The 24404-nt window shown below is 42.6% G+C and overlaps 1 protein-coding gene across 1 annotated transcript in view; it reads left to right on the top strand.

Annotated features, from left to right (window-relative positions):
• LOC121363978 (vesicle-associated membrane protein 2-like) overlaps positions 1-23780 on the top strand; it is a 45756-nt gene extending 21976 nt beyond the window's left edge. The window contains 6 exon segments of the mRNA XM_041486785.1: positions 11343-11427; positions 11429-11451; positions 14638-14755; positions 19440-19598; positions 21528-21579; positions 23674-23780. Of these exon segments, the coding sequence (XP_041342719.1) occupies positions 11343-11427; positions 11429-11451; positions 14638-14755; positions 19440-19598; positions 21528-21579; positions 23674-23690 (454 nt within the window). The 3' untranslated portion in view covers positions 23691-23780.
• The last annotated feature ends 624 nt before the right edge of the window (positions 23781-24404 follow it).

Here is a 24404-nt window from a genome sequence, read left to right as displayed (position 1 = left end):
TAAAAAATAAACAATAATAGCTTATTAGTATAAACAGCCTGCAGGTGTTATTTTCCTACTCTCTGTTTTCTTGTTTTTCTCCAAGATTATTTATAAGAAAAGCATCTTGTTAATTAACCAATCAAGTATTAACTAAATAACCAATCAAATCCACCTAGATCAAAACAACTTATAAAAAAGAACAATTCCAAATATACAACACATTATACCAATCAGCCTTCTATTAAGTCTTATCATTTCTTACTCAACAACAACAATTGAAGGCCTTCAATAAACCCCCACTTTATTCTCTTAATCTTGTCTAGCTTCTGTTCTAGGTAGCCACCTCCAGGCACCACAAGGAACTTTTCAATGAGGGTATTATTTAACCATCTCACTGGGGAGAAGTTTGTCTGTTTCTTCACAAATCCATGAATTTCCATGTTCTGCCCCTCTATTGTCTGTGGTGTCTAGGAAAGTTAGTCATGTGTGTGGGCCTTTATTGTGTGCATTTATTTACTTATTACCACTTTCCCTTTTAAAACATCTCTTGGTTACCTAGGGAACTGGCTCCAGCCCTGCACATTCTTTTCTCTGTTTGCCTGGCATTGGGTGTGCCAAATGGGGCTTGGGGTGGCTCCCTAGAGCAGAGGCTAGACAAGGTTCAGAGAATAAAGTGGGTATTTATTAAAGGCCTTCAGCAGCCACACCTTGGGCAGTCACAGCCTCCCAGAGGCTACACCCAAGGTGGACAATGGGCACCAGTTTTTCAGACAATTATAAGTTTGGTCCATTTACATATCAGGGGTTAATTCTATAATTACAGCTTCAGGTAATGAAGTCATTTACCCCCAGTTTGCTCCCCCAATTCACTTTTGTTTGTACTTTTTGGGGCCTGAGGCTGTAGGGTGTCCTTGGATCTCAGGCCCAGAGGAATTGTTTTGCCTGATCAAAATGTGAAGTAACTAACACTGTGTATGGAGTGTGGAGTTATGCACTAATCAGTACAGGATGTGAAAAATAGAAAAGCTGAAATCCTTTAGGCATTCTAAAAGGCATCCCATGCACAGGACTCCCCGTAGCACTGTGAGTCTGGAGCCCACACCACAGCACTGCCCCAGGGTGATGAGTGCTCTGCACAAGGACACAGAGGCCAAAAAGGAATAGTAATAAAAAAGTAATAACTCTGTCAGTGCATTGAAATACCTACCTTTGTAGGTAGGCTGAATTTGTTGTGGACAGGTGGGTGTAATTCCCAATACATAGCTGAGATAGCAGTACAAAGTTATTTATTTTTATGGAAATAAAATGCATTAATAACATTTACTTTTAAAGTGCGTATCTGTGTCAGAATTGTAGTAGCAGCAGGTAACACTTTGCCCTTCAAGGGATGTAGCAGATGGAAAGACTGAGAGAGCTTGAGGAGCAGCTTTGAGGGCAGGGAATGCCAACTATGGGAATGTTTCAGTCGTCTGACTTCTGCTCTGTTTATATAAACAGGAGTTTATGGTCGATTGTAAATGTTGTTTGTCCCAGGTATGATTGTCAGCAGTTCTTGTCACTTGAATAACATGGAGAATTCAAATTTTTACTGGGTCTTTGACTGTCAGTGATGGAGAGAGATGGGGAGACTGACTCGGTGACCAGAATCCAATTTTATTGTGGGATACAGAACTTATCTACTGTTTCAGGGGACTAGTAATGTGTACTACAATGATTAGGTTAAAATCACATACACAAACTTGTGCATATAACAATATCTCTTGCTTGCAGAGTTTAATGGGATTTTCTTTTTCTGGTAAACCTGTCTGATTTCATCTTCTTGCAGTCTAGGTCTAATTTTCAAAGTTGTGTTTTCTTTTGCCAAGGCATCCTGTTATCAAATCTCTTACATTAACAGGTCCAAAGTCCATCATCTGCCTTGTGTCCTCCAACATTCCAACATCTCCCCCTATCCTTTCGACCAAATGGCCTTATAAATTAATGGCCTTATTAATTAATCTCTGCCCACATTGAAAGGTATCATGATTAATACAATTATTATCAAAATTATCACATACGTACCTTGATTAGGTTAAAATCACATACACAAACTTGTGCATATAACAATATCTCTTGCTTGCAGAGTTTAATGGGATTTTCTTTTTCTGGTAAACCTGTCTGATTTCATCTTCTTGCAGTCTAGGTCTAATTTTCAAAGTTGTGTTTTCTTTTGCCAAGGCATCCTGTTATCAAATCTCTTACATTAACAGGTCCAAAGTCCATCATCTGCCTTGTGTCCTCCAACATTCCAACATCTCCCCCTATCCTTTCGACCAAATGGCCTTATAAATTAATGGCCTTATTAATTAATCTCTGCCCACATTGAAAGGTATCATGATTAATACAATTATTATCAAAATTATCACATACGTACCTATCCTAAAAAGAATATTTTAGTTAAAAACTCCAGCCACTAAAAGGCTCAGGCTTGATCTTTATAAACTAAAAACATCCCTGATGGCAGTTGCATTACTGGATTTAGAAAGGTTGCCAGAAGTGTGATTGTACAAAAAGTTTTGATTCTTATACACAGGGTGATAGGGAGAAACATTTTTTGACTGATTCCTTCCCATGCATTTAAAATGAACACAAAAATCCATTTTCACAAAACCCAGGAACTCTAATTCTTGGGGTTCCAAGGGTGTTTCAGGAAGGTATGGGATTCAATTTGATATGATTTGATTTGCTTTCAAAAAAAAAAAAATTAGTGTAAAGTTCTGGAGGGGCTATGTTTGACTTTTACAGTGTAAATTTAATCTCAAATGTTCCTTCTCAATCCCGAGGAGTTTTTATTTCCAAAGAAGGACATGAGAAACAAGTGGTTACTTTTGAAGTATTGTACAAGTAATTAACTTTCGAGTTTCAGAGGAATGGAAAGCAAAGTAGAAATGCTCTCTCAGCAGTCAGGGAGGAGACCCTTTCCATTTACCCGGAGAGCCCCAAGGGCTTGCGATGCTGCAACTCACTGGGGATTTTCAGGCATGAAAATGTTTGGGCATTTTCACAAATAGCAAAAGGCAGAGTCTGCAATGTAACAAACCTGAAAGATACAACCAGAGTAAAGTGTCTCTGCTGAATTAGAAGGTGTTTGTAGATGTACTGGGGAAGAAAAGCAGAATTGAAGTTCGGTTTCTGGACTGCGGCATTTTGCAGATGTTCACAGCATTGATCCACAGAGTGTGCCTGTTAGCTCCAGAAACCACCCCAGGGTTCTGGAAACGGGATTTAAACGTGGTCTCTGTGTAAAGCAAAGGGGATCATTAAAAAATCAGAGTTGGAGGGCAAGAGAGATGGTAAAATAAAGGTGGGAGCTTAGCCTAAGGAGAAACCACAAGGCTCTGGGGGATCCCATGAGGATGGGGAGTTCAGGAGAGGTGGCTGTAATGTTATAGACCAATCTTATTTTGCATATTTGAAGTTTCAATAAAGTTCATAATTTTCTGTATTTAATGAATTTACATTAGTTTTAATGCTATTTATTTGGCCAAATAATCTCAAAAATCTTTTTTTAAAAGGTCTTTAAAGCTCTGGCTTAGTTTTATTCAAAACATTCTGTTGTTTTGGAGAGGTTTTTTTAATTCAATGTGAACTTGAAATGAGAAGTTACCCTTTATTGCTTTAACGTATTTCGTTGGTTAAATGAAATCCAGTTTTAGGTATTGATGGATGTTGAAACTAGGAAGAAGGGACATTGTGTGTGAATATAACACTGTGGGAAGGTGCAGCCCCTGTGATAGGCACTTGTAAATTATAGCTGTGCTTCATGGAAGCTCTTCAGGAACTGAAGATATGACATTTAGGGAGAAATGAGGGTGAGAGTTTGGCTCTCTGTACAGATCCCTGTGCTGTTCTCTGACACTTGCACAGACTGCTGTTTAAGTAATGAATAGGTGGGATAAAATATTCACTGCAGTTTTCTTGGCCAAGTAGTTAGACAAGATTTAAACTTAACAAGCCTCCTGATAATTAAGCTTTAATATAAGTAGAGGTGGTAATTACCCTGTGAAGTTTAGCTGTGATGAAACTGCCACTGAAGAGCAGTGGCAAATACTTAGGCTAGAAAAACTCTTCACTGCTGATGGAATTGTGACTTTCTTTCAGCTGTTTTGTTGTTTCTGGGACTTTAAAAACAAACAAACAAAAACCATGTTAAGAGTTGACTGACTTTTAAAATGCAGAAATTCTAAAATTCTTTTATTCTAAAATTTAGTTCTAAATCAGCAATGCTGGGAAGTGATGTGCAGGAAAATGGGAAGCCCCAAAGCCTCCTGGGTTTTAAGCTGAATCTCTTAAAAGACAGATCCTTCACTCTTAAGAAAACATTGCTTAAAAGCAAGGAAAGCTTATCAAGCTCAGCACTGCTTTGAGAGCCTTCCTGGCTGTGTCAGGGTTCACTTTTCCCTGGCTGCAGGGGGTGCTGAGCCGAGCCTGCCCTGCCAGCTGCGCCTGGCACTCCTTGGGAGCTGGAAACGGGGAATGCCCTCACTGCTCTGCGCGACAGGCACAGGGCTGAGCAGCCTGGGGACACATCAGAGACGGGAGCTTTGCAGGGGACAAACACCTGTGACACCTGTCACTGTGCAGTGACACCTGTGACACCTGTCACTGTGCAGGAAACACCTGTCACTGTACAGGTGACACCTGTCACTGTGCAGTGACACCTGTGACACCTGTCATTGTACAGGTGACACCTGTGACACCCATCACTGTACAGGTAACACCTGTCATTTTACAGGTGACACCTGTGACACTCGTCACTGTACAGGTAACACCTGTCACTGTACAGGGGACACCTGTGACACTTGTCACTGTACAGGTAACATCTGTCACCGTACAGGGGATACCTGTGACACGTGTCACTATACAGGTGACACCTGTGACACCTGTTACTGTATGGGTAACACCTGTGACATCTGTCAGTTTACAGGTGACATCTGTAACACCTGTCACTGTACAGTGGGCACCTGCGACACCTGTCACTGTGCAGGTAACACCTATCACCGTACAGGGGACACCTGTGACACCTGTCATTTTACAGATGACACCTGTGACACCTGTCACTGTACAGGTGACACCTGTGACCCCTGTTACTGTATGGGTGACACCTGTGACACCTGTCACTGTAGAGGTGACACCTGTGACACCTGTCATTGTGCAGGTAACACCTGTAACACCTGTCACTATGCAGGTGACACCTGTGACACCTGTCACTGTGCAGGTAACACCTGTCACTGTGCAGGTGACACCTGTGACACCTGTCACTATGCAGGTGACACCTGTGACACCTGTCACTGTGCAGGTAACACCTGTCACTGTGCAGGTAACACCTGTAACACCTGTCACTATGCAGGTGACACCTGTGACACCTGTCACTGTGCAGGTAACACCTGTCACTGTAGAGGTGACACCTGTGACACCTGTCACTGTACAAGTGACACACAGCTGTGCTTAGAGCCGAGCTGTGTCCTCTGGGACTGCTCTGGAGCTTCTCCTTCCAGCTTTGTGAGTCTGGAATGTCTGCCAGTCCACACCAGGGTGTTCAGCCTCCCTGGGCTTCTTCAAATCTGCTCCAGCTTTAGAGTTTTGAATTTTGGAAACGTTTCTCTAGCAACATGTTTGCTATTTATGTCTTTGCCCTATAGTTTGTTATCGAGGCAGATTGCATTTCTCAGCTTCCAGTAAGAAATGGCAGCAATGACAGTGACTCATTTATTGTTTTATTCTTGCTTTGTTTCAGATGTGTCTCACCAAGGCTCTGAGTAAAGCTTTGTTCTGTTAGGCTTCCTCTCTCTCGCAGCCTGCTCTGCTTTGGTGATTTATGCTTTAATCCAACGTTGGGTGTTTGCAATCAGCTTTTTCTTTCCCTAATTTCACATCAGTAACTTAGGGCAAGGAAAAGAAAGGCTTTGTGTTATCCAGGATTTATTTATTTATTTTACTTATTTATTTTACTTGTATTTATCCAGTGTTATCCAGGATTTGACCTCTCTTCCAAATCTTTTGTTTTGCTTTGTTGGGGTTTTGTCACTCTAGCTGAGGGGGGTTGTGTCTTCTTATGCCCAGTAAAAGCACTTTCCTATTTATAAACTAAAATTCCTGTAATAAACTTTTCTAGGGAGAAAAGTGCACCTCTTCCTGTAATGTTCAGTGTTTGAGTTCTTTTGCCAGGGGTGCAACCTCAGTGTGCAGGACAGAGCTGGAGGTGCTGAAGCACCAAAGGGATTTAAGGGCCACTTCAGCTCAAATGAACCACACTAACAAAACTGATGGGGTCAATGGAGCACAAGGAACTTTGGTAAAAGAAAATTCTGGGGGTTTTTTGTAACTGTGTGTTCATTTACATACACTAGATGTCATCTGTATTGGAATAGTAACCATTTTGAGAGAAAATTAGATCACAGACCTGATCTTTGTGCCAGTTTTATTGCCTTTAGCCCACATCTTCATCCAGATAACTCCAAGTTAACAAAATGAAAAGCATTAAAAAATTAAAAAAGAAAAAAAAAAGAAGTTTGTATTCTTTCAGCTGGTGAAGAGAAATTATTACAGGAGCCTGAAACCTGCCAATTCTGAAACCTTGTAAGAATTAATAGAAGGTGCAATCAGTACTACCTAGGAACTGGAGATAACACTTCCTTCTGAAAGCTGACTTTAGTGCAATACAGTGTTTTGGTGCTCTTCTCTGTAGACATTGCACTGAAGATAGATTTTAGTCATTCACTGTTATGAACATATCACAGAAGTGATTTTCCATATGTTTTACTAAACAAATTTCTATCTGAATGCAGCCTGATGCAAATTAAGCAAATTATAAATTTAAACAAGCAAAATGTAGAAAACCATGAATTACATTTGTCTCTCCTTACAATATAATGTTAATATCTGTGTAAGTATTAAGAGAAAGATTTGTTATTATTGCTTACACCTGTATTTGCTTTCATTCTCTAATGAAACTAAATCTCATTTAGTATAAAAATTACAATTAGTTTTGTACCAGCCAATGAGAATTAATCCTTTTCTAAGAAAAATCACATAGCATGGGACTAAAATTGGCTGAAGTCAGAGGTCAGTCTGTGGAAATTACCACAAAAGGAGATTTACTTTAGAGCTGGTTTGGGCTTTTTTCAGTGCTCTGCATGTAAGTGCATAAATCTGCAGATGTGAAGATGGGACTGCTCAAGTGGGGTCTAAAGGCATGGCTTAAAAGTTCCCCATCAGTAACCTGCATTAATTCTGTACTGCTGAACCATGTGGACAGAGATTGAGAGCTGCCTTGTTATTGTATCCAGCAGCAAAGTGTCCAGAAATTGAAGTGTTTCTAAATTAATACGACATTACAGATGTTAGAAATGAAGATGGGACAAAAATATTTCTCTGTTCTTGGTAGGAAAGGCAACACAAGAATCTCACAGCCATAACACAGATAGCAAACAGTGTTTATGAAAAAATTTTCAAGATGCAGGTATGTAAATCCAAGGGCTTAAAATGATGAAAGAATGTTCTTTAAAATATCACTGTAGATCAAAATTTCCTCTAGTCCTTAAAGTTAGTAAGCAGCATTCATTTGGCTTGAGTAGAAGATACTGAAGAAGATAAATCAGTTGGTCATTACTAACCTAACAAATGTTTATCAAATTAAAGATGATGTCTTAGGGTTCCTCTCCTTTTCCTCTGTGTGCATATTTAATGCATCAGATGGTTAATGCAGTCATAATAAACTAGTGGGAATATTTAATTAAATGTGTTCCCAGGACATTAAATGCAGAGTATTATCCTTTGGCTGGTGATCAGAGTAAATATTTGGTAATAAGGGAGAGTCCTTGTAGAATATTGTTGGTACTACATGAAAAGCACATTTGAGAACAGAGCTGTGTTCAAAGCAGAACTTTCTTCCCAAAATGAAGATATCTCGAATGCTAATTCATTTATACCTGGGGTTTTGTTCTACCACCAATTCACTATCACTCATTACACAGTTATTGCAGATAGCATGAGGAATAATTTGAAACTTAGTAGTCCTGGAATGGAATTAGTCTAAGTTTGTAGCTATTTACTTGTCAATAGTCACATTTTTACTGAATACTGAAGGGCTCAGATAGAAAAAAAGGACAATGAAGAGCAAATTTCTGTTCATCCATTGATGCTTCCCTTGGAAGTGAAGGGAGCCTCTTTGCTCTTGTTGGGGGCTAATTCTAGAGATCTCAGAGGGCTGAAAATATCTTTCTGTAGTCTGGAAATCCCTGCAGCCACAGTCTGCAGATGGCCACTAGCCCAGCAGTGATATTCCTCTGTCAGTCAGCTGTTACCTCCCCAGCCTAACCAGTTTTATGATATGGCTTTCTTTACTCCCATTGAGCAGCTTTTTTTGGTTCCCCTGCAGAAGTGAGATGAGTAGAATGAAAACAAGGATAAACCTAGCTTATTAAAATAGGCTGGTTAGTAACTGGGGTGGGGGGAAAGATGAGCTAGAAATCTGGAATACAGTTAGTGGGCAGCTGAGCTGAAAAGCAAATTACCCCACTGAGAGCATCTCAGAAGTGGGAGGTGATGGTCTCCAGCCAGAGCTGTTTTTTGGAGAGCCCTCTCACCCTGCAGGCAGAGAACATCATTACCTGCTTGTAAGAGGAACGAGAACCTGAAGAACACTTAATTTTATGGGGGTGCTACAAGTGTCTCTGCCCCTTTAGTGACAGAATTCGTGTGTGGTTTTCAAAGAGTAACAGGACCTGCCATTTTTGACACTATCCCATTTCACTCTGGGAAAACAAGCAAAAACAAATTGGTGGCAAGTGCTGGGGTGGATAATTAATGTCTCTTTTCTGGACACAAGGAGAAACATGACTGTCCTCCCACAACTGTGGTGGGCCCATGCTGTTGTTAAGTTTGTTCAGCTCAGGACTTGAGTCTGAAGGCTCAGAATCTTAAAATCTTAAGGACTTTATATATCAATCCTTTGAGAGGTGACACCTTGTGGCATTTACATTCTCTGAAAAAATTCCTTCGCCCAGGGTTTTTCTCTTGGGAAGCTGAAAAGCAGTGAGAGGCTTCAGAGAAAAGGAGAACAATTCTTATCTCATTTGCTTCTCCTGTGCTGTGCTCATGTGGAATGTGTTTGGAGATTGTTTACCCACAGGTGGTTGTTCCATTGGATTCTGCTGTGAGTTGTTTTCACTCTGTGGCCAGTCAGGGCCAGGCTGTGTCAGGGCTCTGGAGAGAGTCACGAGTTTCATTATTATATTTTTAGCCATCTGTAAGTATCTTTTCTATTCTCTTTAGTATAGTATAGTATTCTTTAATATAATATAGCATAATAAAGTAATAAATTAGCCTTCTGAGAACATGGAGTCAGATGCATCATTCCTGCCTTCACTGGGCTCTCTGGTTGCAGTAACACCTGAATAGAGGAGCACAGAATTTGAGTCTGCTCTGTTTCTCAGACTGGGTTTTGTTAGGGTTGTGCCGAACCTCACATGGCCCCTCTGATTGGTAAAAAACCTTTTCCAGCTAGGCTTGGCTAAACTGAGCTCATGCAGAAATAAAATCCCATGTGGGATTAACACATCAGATTGCCACAAAACTGGAAACCTGCAAATTCCTCCAGGATGCAGAAATCTCCAGGCACAGTCAGTACAAGTCCCTCCCTGCAAACTATCAGTGGAAAAATTGGTTTAGCTGTTACTGTGTGGGAATAAACAAGGCAAGCCCAAAACTAACAGCAAACCCCCAGGGCTACTGAGCTCCTTTATTCCCTTAGAGACCCTCGTGCCTCAAAGCTTCCCAGTGCATCCCAATTCCCAGATGAACATTCCCTGCACCAGGGACAATGTGAGATGGGTTTGTTTCTGCAGCTGCTCCTTGGGCCAGAATCTTCACTGACATGCACTAAAATAGTGTATAAATGTGCATTTGTAGCTAATTTTAATAATTGTTTTAGAGTTAAATCTCAAGAGTACAAAGCTATGGCAGAGTTCTGATTTACTTTGCAGTTAAACAAAGGGGTGTTTGTGGTGTATTTTCCAAATGCCTTTGAAAACACAGACTGTCAGACTGCTCCCACAGCAAAGCCCAGATGGGCGGGTGCCTTTTGAAGGGGTCCACGTGGAAAAAGTGTCTTAAATATGTGTAAGTTACAGCAGTAAATATGTACTACACAAATATCATACCTGAACAGTAAAAAACAAAAACAAAACAAAACAAAAATTAAAAGGGAAAAAGGGAAGAGAGGCAGTGCAATTTTGTTTTATTTGAACAACAGGGAAAGGGTTTGAGGAAAGAGGACTCAGACTGGGGTTCTTCAAAAATTCCTTTCATTTTTGGTAGGGATCATGAATCAGATCTGCTGCAATGATGCACACTCCCTGCCCCTCCCCTGAGCTCTGCCAGCTGACACCCCCTGAAGCTGTCTGAGGTGATTCTCACTTCCCATGTGCACAGCTTCAGCTGTGTCTCTCGCTGTTTAAATAGAAAATAACTCCTGCTGCTAGAAATAGGTTGTGAGCTCTGACTGGAGTCAGAGTTGGGCAGGAGCAGGAGGAGGACAGTGAAGAGCTGGGCTGCTCTGCCCCAGCCTTTCTGTGCCGTGGAGAAGCCCCTTCATCCCGCTGTACCTGTTCCCAGCCATGTGTGGGATAACAGCTTCCCTTAGCTTGGAGTAGTGTTGTGAGGATAAAGCCTTTGAAGGGATTAGGTCCTGTAGTTGGAGGCTTTGAAAAGCACTTTGTAAAAGTAAAGAAGATGCTGAAAGTAAAAGAAGATGCTGAAAGCAGCCTTGGAGGTCCTCACGTCAACCGTACCAAGGCACAGTGGTGGCCTGGCATCCTCCTGGTATTTGCCTCTCCCTTCCCTAGCCTGACTAAGGGAAAAAATTCTGCTGTGTAGCTCACACATATGAACAAAAATGAAAGTGTGTGTCAGATGGTTTCCCAAAATATTAGACACACAATCATACTTAGTGCTTTTTCAGCCAGTGCTGAAATGCAAAACAGTAACACTGGATATCTCCAATTCTCTTTCAGTTAAGAGTTGCAGCTGCCTTTGACTGTCAGATCTAAACTGGAAGTTGCTTCCAAAACATCTCAGTGAGATGACAAATCTCTCAGTCGTGAATTTGACCCACCAGTTTCAGGCCCAACTGGGAGAGCTGAGGATGTCTGAGTCAGCTGAGACCATTTTGCTGAATCACTCAGAAAGTCCCCGGACCTTTCTTCCAAGGTGGCTGCAAACACAGAGCCTGCAGTGCTTTCGGTCTGCTGGGCTGCTTCTGTGCTGCCTGATCCAAATCTGCCTGGTGCTCTGATGGCACAGGGTGGCTGCCATTTCAGAGTATTTGCTAGGGATTTGTACCATTTTTCACCAACAATAACAGAATTTTGTTCCTCTTTCAAAATTAATTTGACTTGTTCTTGGGAATGGCAGTTCTCAGCACCAATGGCGACTTTTTTTCTTTTCCTAAAAAAAAGTACACAAGTCTGATGGCTAGGGGTCTAATGATGGAGCTTTTATATGGATTTTGCGTTCTTTGTAGTTCCCCAAAATCATGCCAGACCATGAGAAATTATATTTTAAAGTTGTGATGCTTCATGTATTTCAAAAGGAAGCTTCTACAACATAGAGCTAATATTTTTGCATAAATTTCTTTGAATAACACTTCTGAGAAATTATAAGCTGATAAGACATGGTACAGAGGCAATAATAGAAGAATTATGTAAACACAGGAAGAATGATGTAAATGTAGGCTGGACTTCAATTCCAGAATTTTTGCTCTGTGATATCGCAGAGAATGTCTGTGCTTTCAAGTGATGCAGGCCTGCAGCTCCCTTCTTTACCAGAAAGCTTGGATTAGATTTTAGGTCATTAATTAAGTATGCTAATTATGAGCTTGCTGTGCCTGAGTATAAAGATTGTCACCTCTCTTTGGTGGTTGCAGTAACTCCTGCTGGATGTCAGGGCAAGTGTAAAAACACCCATCCTTCCCATCATGTCCTGCCTTGTGCAGGGAGCAGAGAAGCCCCAGAAAATGCAGCTGAAACCAAATTAGATGGCAGCAAGAATGCTGGAAGAGAACAACCTTGAAAGTGTCTACTGTATGTCAAGTCATTTTAAGGACAGGTTGGGAGCTGCAGAAAGAAGATGAGAATTACCAGGCAGAAAAGGTGCATGGCAGAGCTCCAAATCTGGAGTTATCTCGTAGCTCTGACCAAGAACTTCACTGAATTTATGAGCTCTGCTTATAGCAAAACATGTGGCAGGGGAAAACTCTTCTCACATACTCCTCTTCTGTAGTCTCTGGGATTCCAACAGTGCATAACTCAAGAGAGGAGCTCTCCTGATGTTTGTAGTAGTGACATAGTGTTTCCACAGGAAAAAAAAATCTGGTTTTGTTGATTGGGAAAATGCCTGTTTACTTCCTTAACTGCAAAGAAGTTTTACAATTTTAATTTTAGCTCTGTTGTTGTACCAGGATCTCCTTTGAGGCTGTTGATGCCCCAGGGAGATCTTGTTTTGAGTTGTGTGTGATGTACATTATAGTCAGATTCTGATCCTTTGTGACGACTCAGAATAAATCCTGTTGGGATGCTGGCCCGTGGCCATCGATGGAGTGCTTCCTTGGCAGGTGGCAGCAGCCTCTGTTTTTAGTGTCTGTAGTAGTGGCCTTGAGGTCCTCAAAGGACGAGCAAGTAGGATGGTTCAATTTCTGCTCTTTCAGCTCAGGCTTGCTAATGACATTGCCACCCCCAGCTGAAGAGTGAGGTGTGAGCCACAGCAGTGCTGCAGGTCCGGGAGCTTCTGGGGGCCAGTGCTGTCCACAGGGACCTCAGCCCTCAGGCAAAGCTGTCAAACTGAAGTTTGCAGCTGAAGGCACCTTTGGGGAGCTAACTTCAGTGCCCCCAGGCATTTTGACAGTGTATTAATGAGGCCATAATTCCAGCAGCATTAATCAGAGCCCAGGATGTAGAGGGGAATGATTCACAGAGAAACACTGTGTTCTCTCCGTCTGTCACTGTGGGAAGGCATTGGTAATGCATGAGTGGGATTTGTGATATTTTTCAGTTCACATGCTCAGGGATTTCCTCTGCAGCTTGAGGAAGGTTTTGTTTCCCTGTGGGGAGCAGTGAGAGGGGTCCCTTGGAAGAGTAGGTTTCACAGGGTAGAGAGTGGGTGTGAGGGATGACTGGCTGAGGCTCAGGGACCCTGCTCAGGCTGGTGGGGATGATTTGCCTGCAGAAACTCTCACTCTGAGGCAGAGCAGGTCTGCTGTTGGGTTTTCAGGACGCTCTGTCTTGCGCTTTGTTCCAGAGCAGGCTGGAGAAAGGCAGTGCTGAAGGTGAGGAGCTGCTGTGCAGCAGGTCAGGGCTCTGCTCACAGCAGTGCTGCCAGGACTCCTGCAGGGGCTGTGGATGTGCTGCAGCTGCCCTGGTGGGGCTTCGGGGACCAGGACTGCAGAGGGGCAGCTTTGCTGGTGCCAGAGATGACTGACCCCTTGCTGTGTGCAGTTCTCACCCCCACTTCCTCCTCTGTTTCGTTCTCCTCTCTCCTGTTTGTGATGGATGTGATCTCCTCCTGCTTCTGATTGTTTCTTTCTTTCTCTTTGCTTCGTGAGGTGCAAACACGAGGAGCAGGGCAGTGCTTCACTCAGCACACTGAGGGGGTCACAGTCCATCTCCTTTATTATCTATCTTGTATAATGAGATATATAATACATAATATAATAGTACTATATATTATATATCTCAGTAACACACAGTACGCAGAGCACAGTGGGTTTCCTTGGTGGGACATAAGTTCTACCCTGCTAGTCAGGCCTGTGATCAGTTTGGCCTTGGCCTAACTTAGGGTAGATAATCTGAATTGTTTGCCATTTAAAAATGCAGCAAGGGAGGTGGAAGAGTTTGATAAAGTCCAATCAATAAATAGTGTAAAAACTGATTGTGGTATGAGAAGGAATGTTGTGAGCAGTAGAATTGTAGAAAATTTTCAAAACTTGACAGAAGGCTCACATAGCATGCCTCTGTATACAAACCTTGAGATAAGAAATGCTGACTTAGAAATGCCATAGAATAGGACAGAAATTGTTGAAAGAGAAATGGAACTAGAAACAAGTTTCAAAGGATGGCCTTACAAAAAAGACTGGATACTTTGGAGAAATAGAACTATGAAAGATGCATTGTAGTGGGACCCATGAGGGGTAATTTTAAATTATTGGCTTTAAGGCATCTACAGCATGGTGTGGCTAGAAGCTGACAGGCCAAGAAAGGCTTGTAGTGTTTTGTAATTTAAAAATAGTTGGCTTCTGATTGTGGTGGCATGAATTGTAACATCTATATTGTCTCACCCTTCCCATGAGACTGAAAATGGAATAAAAGTGTTTAAAATCCCTCTCAGTTGCCTCATCTCTGGGTCGGAAAATAGTATTGTCTGACAGAATGGAACAGTAAGGTTGTGATCCAGGAATGGAAAACAGGGATTGAAACAATGGAAAAGGTCTTTGAAGAAGAAGAAGGTACTTTGAAACTTCAAAAGTTCTTTGAAGAGAAGGGTGCTTTTCACGAGTTCCAGAAAAGGGGTCGTGAACAAGTCAAGATGGTTTGGTCACTCGGGTTCTCTGTTCTGCCCTAGGTCTGTTCCAGCGTCTGCCCAGGGTCCCACAGGGGCTGCAGGGGCTGCAGGGCCCCCCCCTGCCACCAACGTGTCCAGCAACAAGCGGCTGCAGCAGACACAAGCCCAGGTGGACGAGGTGAGTGCTCAGCACAAGGTGCCGCTCTGCTTGGTTCCCCCTTGTGCAGCTCCTGCTCATCTGAAGGCTCTGGGTCCAGGACATGGCATTTATCAGAGGAGGCAGACAGTGAAGAGAGATCCTGCATATAAACATCCCTGCACCAGGAACAGCTCCGCAGATTAAATGTGGGCATTGCTGCCAGTTCAGGAATTCCTCCCAGCCAGCCTGCTTAGGAGGAGATGTCATAGTGGAAGCAGCCCTTTAGTGCGTTCGGCACTCCTAAAGGTTAGATGCTAATTTCTCAGACTGCTTCACAGAGACAGAAGACTGTCAGCTTCTCCCAGATAGATTAAAACCAGCGGAACTGAGCCACAGAGGGCGGCGTTCATTAGCAAGAGCTCTATTGATTAATCATCCCAATTTATTCCCAAAGAAAGGCACCCACACATGATGTCATAGCAGCATCTTTAACAAATCCCCACTCTTTTCTTGATCTTGGGGGACCATGTGCCTGTTTCAGCTTGGCTTCTTAAATTCTTGTACTGCCAGGGTCCCTGCAGCTGCTCTGGGAATGGGAATAGTGGGCACGCCACTGCCCTGGGTGTACCAGGAGGACAGCAAGCAGCACCTGTGGCATCCTCACACACCTGCTCTGTGCATTTGTGTGCTGGCTACTGAGGAAAGAATATCGTAAACCCCTCCAAAGGCTGAAGCAACTCATTGCTTACTGTCTGTGCTGAAGTGCACAGAGCTTGTGTGATTCTTAAATGCCAATTTGATAAAATACACATTAGAAAAATATGTACTTCCATGCCTAAAGGCCTCTATTTTCAAAAGCTTTGGGCATGCTTTAAAGACAGTAGAGAAGACCTCAAAATAACCAACAGAAATGCATTTCTTAAGATGAGTTAAATGCACCTGTCAAAATGGGCTTTGTCTTTTTGAGAAGCTTTTCTTTATTGAAAATCGGGAACAGTGACCTTCTGTTCTTCCCATTGTTGGTGCTCAGATGTGTTCACAACATCCTCTGGCTGCAGAAATGTCTAGACTAGGTTCTATCTTTATTTCCTCTTCCAGTGGGGAAGAAATGTTACATTTTAACTTTTGTCTTTGGTCAGAATAATGAAATAAACTTCTTGTCCTGAACATGTTACATCATGAAGGTCCTGTAATTGTTTATGTGAATGGCAGCAAAAGTAGCTGTCCCTAAAAAATGACAAAAATTGCCTTTTATTATCTTAAAATGAGTGATGCCTGTCAGATACATAGGGCTCTTCAAGTAGATCAGTAGAGATGGCATCAGTGAGGGTAGTGAACCCCTGCTTTGTGTTTAAGATACTCTGTATTCTGACTCTGTTCACTCAGACCCATGAAAATCCATGGGTCATGATGCCATGATGGTTTTTTTTAATTTTTCTTTTTATATACGTTTATATGTTCTTAATACCCTTAACATGTATATTTGTAATTTTTTTAACTTAGCATCTTAACATAATCCTGGTGTTTTGCTAGGCCAGAAGGCCAAACATCTTAAAAGCCTTACAGCTGGGGACTGGAAAGCCTCATGCTATCTCAAGATACCAAGGGCCCCTCTGAAACATATCTTATAAACAAAAATTAAGCCCCTCTGAGGGGGAATACTTTAGAATAGGGAGATGTCAGGCCATTCATTTAAGCCTCTCATTGAGGCATCTTTGTTAGATATGCTAATTTGCAAGGTCTATACATTTATATGCATGATCTGCTGTGTGTGTGCATTTTGGCACATTGCACCTTGATGAATTGTTGTACTGATGCCTTGGAGGGGCTACCTGGAACAGAGGCCAGACAGCATTCAGAGAATAAAGTGTAACATCCAATAGTTACACCTTGGGCAGTCACAGCCTCCCAGAGGCTGCACCCAAGGTGGACAATGGGCACCAGTTTTTCAGACAATTTTAAGTTTGATCCACTTACATATCAAGGGTTAATCCTCCAATTACAGCTTCAGGTAATGAAGTCATTTATCCCCAATTCACTTTTGTTTGTACTTTTTGGGGCCTGAGGCAGTGAGGTGTCCTTGAGTTTCAGGCCTGGAGAGGAATTGCTGTGTCTGAATAGAAGGGAGAGCAGCAGCTGACAGGCTGTGGAGTTGGAGTTGTGCGCTAACGCAGTACAGGATCTGAAAAACAGAAAAGCTAAAATCCTGAGGCACCACTACCACAAAGATACTCATTAAACACCGCAGTAAAACGCCTTTTATCGCTCACGCGTGGCTCTCCCCGAGCCGTGCCCGGCCCTGTCCCGGCTCCCGGCTGGTTTCTCCGGGCGCGGCCCGCAGGGGGCAGCAGAGCCCGGCCGCGCGGGGCTGGGCCCGGCCGCTGCTCTGCGCCTGCGCCGCTGCCCGCGCGCGCTCCGGCCGCTCTGTGGGGCCGCCGCTCTGTGGGACCGCCCCTCTGTGGGGCCGCCCCTGTGTGGGGCCGCTCCTCTGTGGGGCCGCTCCTCTGTGGGGCCGGCCTTCTGTGGGGCCGCCGCTCTGTGGGGCCGCCCCGGTTCCTGCGGACGCCGTCGGCCTTGTTTTGTAAGGCCCCGGCAGACATAGATCTGTTCGACAAAAATGAAATCTCGCCTGGGCAAGTGCTCGCTGCGGGCAGGTTAGATTCAGTAAGTAGTTCTGGGGAAACAAACACGAAACAAAAAACCAAAACTAATCTTTAAAAAAACAAATATCAAACAAATAAAAAAACCCCAGCGAAACTAAAAAAAACCCACCCCCCCCCAAAAAAAAAAAAAAAAAACAAAAAAACAAAAACAAGCTAAAAAAACCAAACCAAAACAACCCAAAACCCCCCAGAAACACGCACAAAAAAAACAACTAAAAACCAACCAACCAATGAAAATGAAACAAACAAAAAAACCCCAAAAAACAAGCAAACAAGCTCACAAACAAACAAAAAACTCTGAGCAAAACCCCAAAAAAACTAAGAGAATGGGTAGGAAAATAATATTTGGTTTCAGCATTTTCAAATAGTTTATCATTTTCACTACAAATCATTGTAGCAAGATAAAATTCGGCCAATTACTCGCTGAGAAATTAATAATTAAAAAAAATTAGCATTGTTTTATATGAAGTTAAGTGCTTGGAAGTTTTTTGGTTTGGAAAAGAAAGTAAGAAAATTTGGATTGACCTAAATGTTTCATTTTCGTTTAGGTTTGGTAGACAAGTGAAACAAATCTTTTGAGCCCTTCTGCCAATTAGTACCTTCTACTAATTGGTAGTTAAAGATTCTTTCACTACCAATTTCCTCTCGCTGGATTTGAATAATGTATCCTTTAAATAATTCTGGATTTTTGCAGGTAATAGTTAAATTTTATTAAATAGGTATAACATAGAATTATAGAGTAGGAGAATTAACAGACCATCAGCCTCATTTGCTGCTAGAAAAATTGGACACAACTTTACAGAGATCGTGACACTGTCTGACATTTGCGTTAGTGGTGACTTTCTGCAGGATTCCCACTTAGTTATTGGCTTGCTAGAAGAGGAATTTCACCTTGGACAATGTACAAAATAAATGCATGAACAGCCCCTGCCTGTTGTGTCCTGGCTGTGCAATGAGCCTGAGCTCTCTGCTGCTCTTTGGGCTGAATTTGCTCAGGTGAAACGTTCTCCTCCTCCACTCCCAAGCAGGACTTCAGGTCATGGCTGAGATGTCATCTTGTCCAAGTGATCTGCAGAATGAGGAAACGCTTTGGTAAGGAAATGCATACAGTTCCCTTTAGAGTGGCCTTTATCTGTCTGCTTTCTCTGCTTCAGGTAAGGAAGGTATTAAATGTGGAAGGAAAATAATGGCTTGTTCTTAGTGATGTCAAATTGTGCTGTAGAGATCTTCATCAGGTTTTTGTATCTGTATAAAAGAAATCAAAAACTGTAATGAAACTGACTGTGGTGTTTCATGAGGTCTCTTTATTTTCTGCCTTGAAGGGCATCCAGCAGTGTGTAGCTCACTGAGGCGTTTCCACAGCTGGGGTTTGGAGGCAGTGCCCAGGGAATGCCATCACACACCACATGGCAAAAGGCTGGGTGTCACTGTCACTGCTTTTAATGAGGGGACTATTCTGGGGCTGAGAACGATTTATTGCTCAGATAAACATCAGTCTTAGAGGCTGGCAGATTTTAGAGGAGCAAGTATACAGCCATAGCTCAAAGTGGTCACAAGTTCTTCATTACAAAGCAATATAGAACTTTCTGATCCAATGGACAGTTGCCATAAAGTTTATTTTGCTTTTCTAACCTATCACCTTTACTTAATTTTGCTGCACTGTGGTTACTTTTACCCATGGGGGTCTGTCTCACATGCACACAAATGCTTCTATTATAACCTCTAAACTCTTAGCTGCTCTATACAACCACACCCCTACACTGTAAATCCTTCACCGTCTTATCAAATGCAGTTTCTCACTTACTTAAGGCATATTCTTACTTACAACTGTAAAAACATAAATTTATTATTTTCCTGCCTAATGTCTGTGCACTTCATTTTCACATCAATCCAAGCTTCTCCTAGGACTGCAGATCAAACCCTCCTGTGTCTGTGGCAGTCTCAGTTTTTCTCATTCCCACAGCTGGGTTTAGGATGAGGTGTGACACTCCAGGGTGTGACCAGATGGACCCCTCAGCTTTGCTGTGGGAGGGGTCTCAGGTGTGTCTGTGCCTTCACAGGTGGTGGACATCATGAGGATGAACGTGGACAAGGTGCTGGAAAGGGACCAGAAGCTGTCTGAGCTCGACAACCGGGCAGATGCGTTGCAAGCAGGTGCCTCACAGTTTGAGACCAGTGCAGCCAAGCTGAAGAGGAAATACTGGTGGAAAAATTGCAAGGTAAGGAATATAAATCCTTGTTCGGAATCACTTCGTGGCAGGAATTGCTTTCACTTGCATTTAGTGGGACTTTGCCTGCAGGATGGCACCTCTGAGTCATCTCTTCTCGTCAAGGTGAGAAAGAGGTGCCTTGACCTCGAGGCTCCAGAAGTCAAGCAACTTTGATCTTTACCAGAACCCATAATTTCTGCAGTATATAAAACGTAGATACAATTTCTGATGCTTCCCCAGTGCCTTCAGATAGGGATGGGAAAGCATTCCATGTCAATTCGTGTCAGTTCTCTGTAGGAACTACAAAACCTGATCAGATGCAGTGAATTCTAGCAGTGGGGGAAGAGAAGCTTTTTCCTTGTGGGAATCATTGATTTGATTTTTCTTCAGGATGGTAAACCATAAAAAATACCCAAAACTGGGTTCTGCAAACTGCTGTGAGAAGGGAGAAAATGACAGTCTCTTATGAAGAGGGGCTGGTTAGGACAGAGCAGGACTCTGATCAATCAGCTGCGTTCTCTGCTGTCTCCAAAGTCTAATCCTTTCCCAAGAGCAGAGTGAACCTCACTACTTTGCTTTTTCAGACCTTCTCCAGCATTTGTGGATTTTGGACCCAAAAACTTCATCTCCTCTTACTCTTCTAAGACTCGTGTCTTTGCTTCTTCCTGCTCATGCACCACCACCATGTGCCAAAAGTTCAGCTTCATTTCCATTTCTCAACACCAACTTTCCTGCTGACCACTAATGTCCACCCAAATAAAACCAGTGGCTCCCAAGGGGGAACTCCACATGTATCCCTCACTAGCCTCTTGTCTGCTTTGTCTCTTCAATCCACAGTGCTATGAAATGTAAAGCAAGACACAATATTCTGGGTAAACTACATGTAAAAACACTCCAGAAATAAAAGGATCGACATCAGAAATTCAGCTGAGCAGGTCCTCTGGACCTCTTTTAGCTGTTGCTCAACTGATATGTCTAGAAGTGCAGGAAGCAGGGCTTTTGGGAGCTACAAGCACAGATTTTGAGCTAGGTTCACCCATGTGACTGCAGTCACCACAGTGACCTGCACTACCTAGGCCTTCAAACCTGCCCTCACTCTCCTTTCCTCATCATCCCTTCCTGCTTTCTCCTGGCAAACAATCCCCCTGTCCTTCCTCTGGCTCCCAACTCTGCAAAGAGAGGGAAGAAATTAAAAAATAATCTCCTGCAAACCAATGGCTGGCTCTGTCCTTGTGTTAGGAGGAATGAAGGCCTTGATTTGACATGCCCACGTTTGTGGTTTTTCATTCTTTCTGCTCACTGGGGTAATAATGGCAACTGGACTGCAGCCTCCCTGGAGGGCTCATCAGCTTCCAGGGAGTCTCAGGGGGCTCTGAGGCAGCTCCCTGCTGCTGTGGGCTGTGCACAGCTGCCTCTGCCTGGGGGAGCAGCCTCCTCCTTTGCACTGAGCTGTTTCCAGGAGAACCTGCTGGCGATTGTCCTGGCGACTGTCCTGGTGACTGTCCTGGCTAACTTGGGCTTCCTATCTCACCAGCAGCAGCACAAACAGCTGCTGGGCTTTGGCAGCTCCAGCTGCCTCCTCACTGACTTCAGAACGTGGGGAGAAGGGATGAGGTGACTCTGGTGTAAAGTGGTACCTGGCCACGTGTGAACCCAGCCACGGGAGCTGTTTTACTTTGGAAATTGGTTTTTCTTTGCTGCTGGGAATGGTTGAGGTTGGTGACAAACTGGCCAGCTTTAACAAGAGGCTCTGTCCATTGTTGATTTGAAAACTAGCAATAAATCTGGGGCCTTAGCAAGTCTGTCGCAGTAAGTCTTTACAAGAGTTAAAAGTGTGAGGAATGAGTCACTAAGTAAAAGCAAAAAAATTGAGGGGTTAATGTCTCTCACATGAAAACCTGACTTTCTCTTTCTTTCTTATATCTTCTCTTTTTACAGATGATGATCATCCTCGGTGTAGTATGTGCAGTCATTCTCATTATAATTATAAGTGAGTAATTAATTTTCTCTTTTATTTATGATCTCAATAGCTTGTGACTGAAGAATGGCTGATACATTAAAAAACAAAGCAACAAAAAATGGATATAAAATATTTAAACTGATTAATTTGTGAAATTTCCCTTCTAGTGATATGCTTTTATAGCGAGCATTACTGCAAACTCCCTGGACACATATTGGCAGAATTTGTTGACATTTAATGTTTTTAACATTAGCATGTTACATAACTTTCCCTAGGATTAAAAGCTCTCCCTTTTTATGTTTTAAATAAATTTTTATGCAGTCTCAGAGATCTTCCTTTCAGTATGATGACTGCCACAGTCCCAGTGTTTTCTACTAAGAACAGTAATTCCTGAAATACCTCATGCCTATAAAAAGAGGGTGAAGGCACACAGGCAAACAGGCATCTGATGAATTTTTTAAAAGTGTGTAGGTGCCTGGTTTCTACCATATCAGCTAGATTTTGAGATGTCAGTGTTTCTGAAGATCATTTTGCACCTCAAATGCCCAAATGTTGTTAAAAGATGGCCCAAAGTCTCACTGACTTCTTTTCTCAAAAGATCATCTCGTTCCACTCAGTTGTTGTGGGAAGTTAGCTATGAATGAATAATAGCAGTCGTGCTGGTTGGGACTCAGGGACCTTGTAATGACAGGAACTGAACATTTCATTTATGTAACCCTGTGTTAGCAACAGCTGTTAGGTGACATAACTGTAATATGGCATTAACTCCTGAAAGGGAGATTTCTTCAGATACACAAAGCAGGTAGTAACCCAGAAGAGATTCACCAGAAGGCCAGACTGTGGATGTGAGCTAATTCCCAGCTCTCAAGTTACATGCCTGACACTCAGCATGTTTCCATTTTCCTCTGTTGCTCCTGTAAAGAAAGCTTGCAGGATCACCTGTAAACATGACTAAAAGGAATGAGATACATGTGACAGTTTATTAGCCTTATGAATGCTGGCACCAGAGTGACCCAGAATAATTCCAGGGTTTCATAACACTGATACAGCAAGAATGGGAAATGGTTAGATATTAATTTAACTATATTAACTGAGTACTCAAGAGAAAGACCAGGCCTTGTGCAGCAACCAGACAAAAGAAGATGTGCAGCCACAGAACTAATTGCTGGGTGTTCCTCAGTGAGCATTATGTGAGTTTTAAGAAAGTAAACAGTGATCAAGATAGCTCATATCTCCTCCATGGAAGTTTAGGCTGAAACATATATAAGTAAGAACATTGTTTCACTCCTGGTTTAAAATGCTGAAGGTCTGTTCTGCTAAATTAAAAAAAAAAAAAAAAAAAAAATAATAAAAAGCCAGTGCAGGTTTGACATGGGTTAAGTTGAGTTTAGGGTATTTAATCACAAACATGAGTGTCACATTTTTCAACCCAGGCCGCGGCTCACCACAGTGAGATCCAGTACCAGGTCAGTGAGATTTGAGTGTACTGTTGTTCAAATTATTTTCCCAGTCTATTTGATTCCTCTGTGATAAGTGCCTAAAGGTTGCAGCTTCAGGAAGGACCTTGTATATTTAATTCAATGCTGTTTATTTACAGTAGCTTTCAAGTATATGTTTAAATGCCATAGACATCAAGCATCCAAGAGCTGTTAGACAAGGCCTGCATGGATTTTCCAGTCTGATTTGAGTGGGAACCAGGCCATGCCCTCCACGGGGCTGGCTGTGGGTGCAGACAAACTGAGCCATCCCTCACAGCAGCCAGCGGCCGTGGGTGCTGCCTGCAGGAGGATGCAGTACAGCACACGGCTTTGCTGGGGCTGGGGACAGCAGCTAACGTCACTGTCAGTGCCTGCCCTTTCTGCCTTCTGCGCCACAGTCTCCCCTGCTTTCTACTCCAGTTTCCCCTCCAAATTCCCTTGGACACAGGAGGAGCATGCCCGTGTCTGCCAGGAAGGAATACTGTGTGCCAGACACATCACGCTCCTTTAGCTAAGATGGGCTAAGGATGTTTGCAGTCCTCTGACACCACACACTGCTGTGAGATAAAGCACAACAGAAACTGTAATAACTCCTGGGTTTGTCTTTTTTTTTTTAATCTTTCTTTCCTTCTGCTTCATTTCCCAGTTTATTTCTCCACTTGAAAAAGCAGAGAAGGAAGACTTGGCACACCTTTGTTCATATCAACCGATGATATCAGTGTTCCTTTGTTGAACTCCGCTTTTTAATTCCCGGTGTCTTGGGATTTTTGCTTGTAATAACCCATAAGCATTCAGTGTGGTGTATTTTGGAATTCTGTTGTTTCCACAAGAAACTGTACCAGCTAAATACTGCCAAGTAGTTCCATACACTGTCTAATCACTGTGTCTTAAGATGTGTACGCACTGACCTTCAGAAACTGTAGTATATGAAAAGCATCCTAAAACATCTCAGAACCAGAGAACGCAGCTGTGGGGAAGCTCCTGTTTAAAGGGACACTGCCAGGTGGATTGGACCCAAATCTAAGGTTGCAGCAAACATTAGGACCAAAATTCTCAATCTGAGCTCCTAAAGTTGGATGGCAAAATCCATTTTCAGATGTATCTGTTACTCCCATTGAAGAGAGTGATACCTCTAAGTATTTATGTAAGATATCATATTTCAGTTTAGCCAACCAAACACAGATTTCTTTGAGGTTAGATGTAGAATCCAAGTCTAAAAACATTGTCCACAGAAAATTCAGACTGGTTTATCATCTTTTATGGATTTCATCTTTTTCCTTATGGAAAAAACCTCTTGGTGTTCTGAACAACCAAGATGGCCTCAATATGAAAGCCAGAAAGGAAAAAAAAACCTGTGTGACAGCCAAAAAGCATTAG

This window comes from Pyrgilauda ruficollis, unplaced genomic scaffold (genome assembly GCF_017590135.1).
Source record: "Pyrgilauda ruficollis isolate IOZ18807 unplaced genomic scaffold, ASM1759013v1 scaffold79, whole genome shotgun sequence".
NCBI lineage: Eukaryota > Metazoa > Chordata > Aves > Passeriformes > Passeridae > Pyrgilauda > Pyrgilauda ruficollis.
Note: the sequence above shows the minus strand (reverse complement) of the source record. Positions and strands in the feature narration are given on the sequence as shown.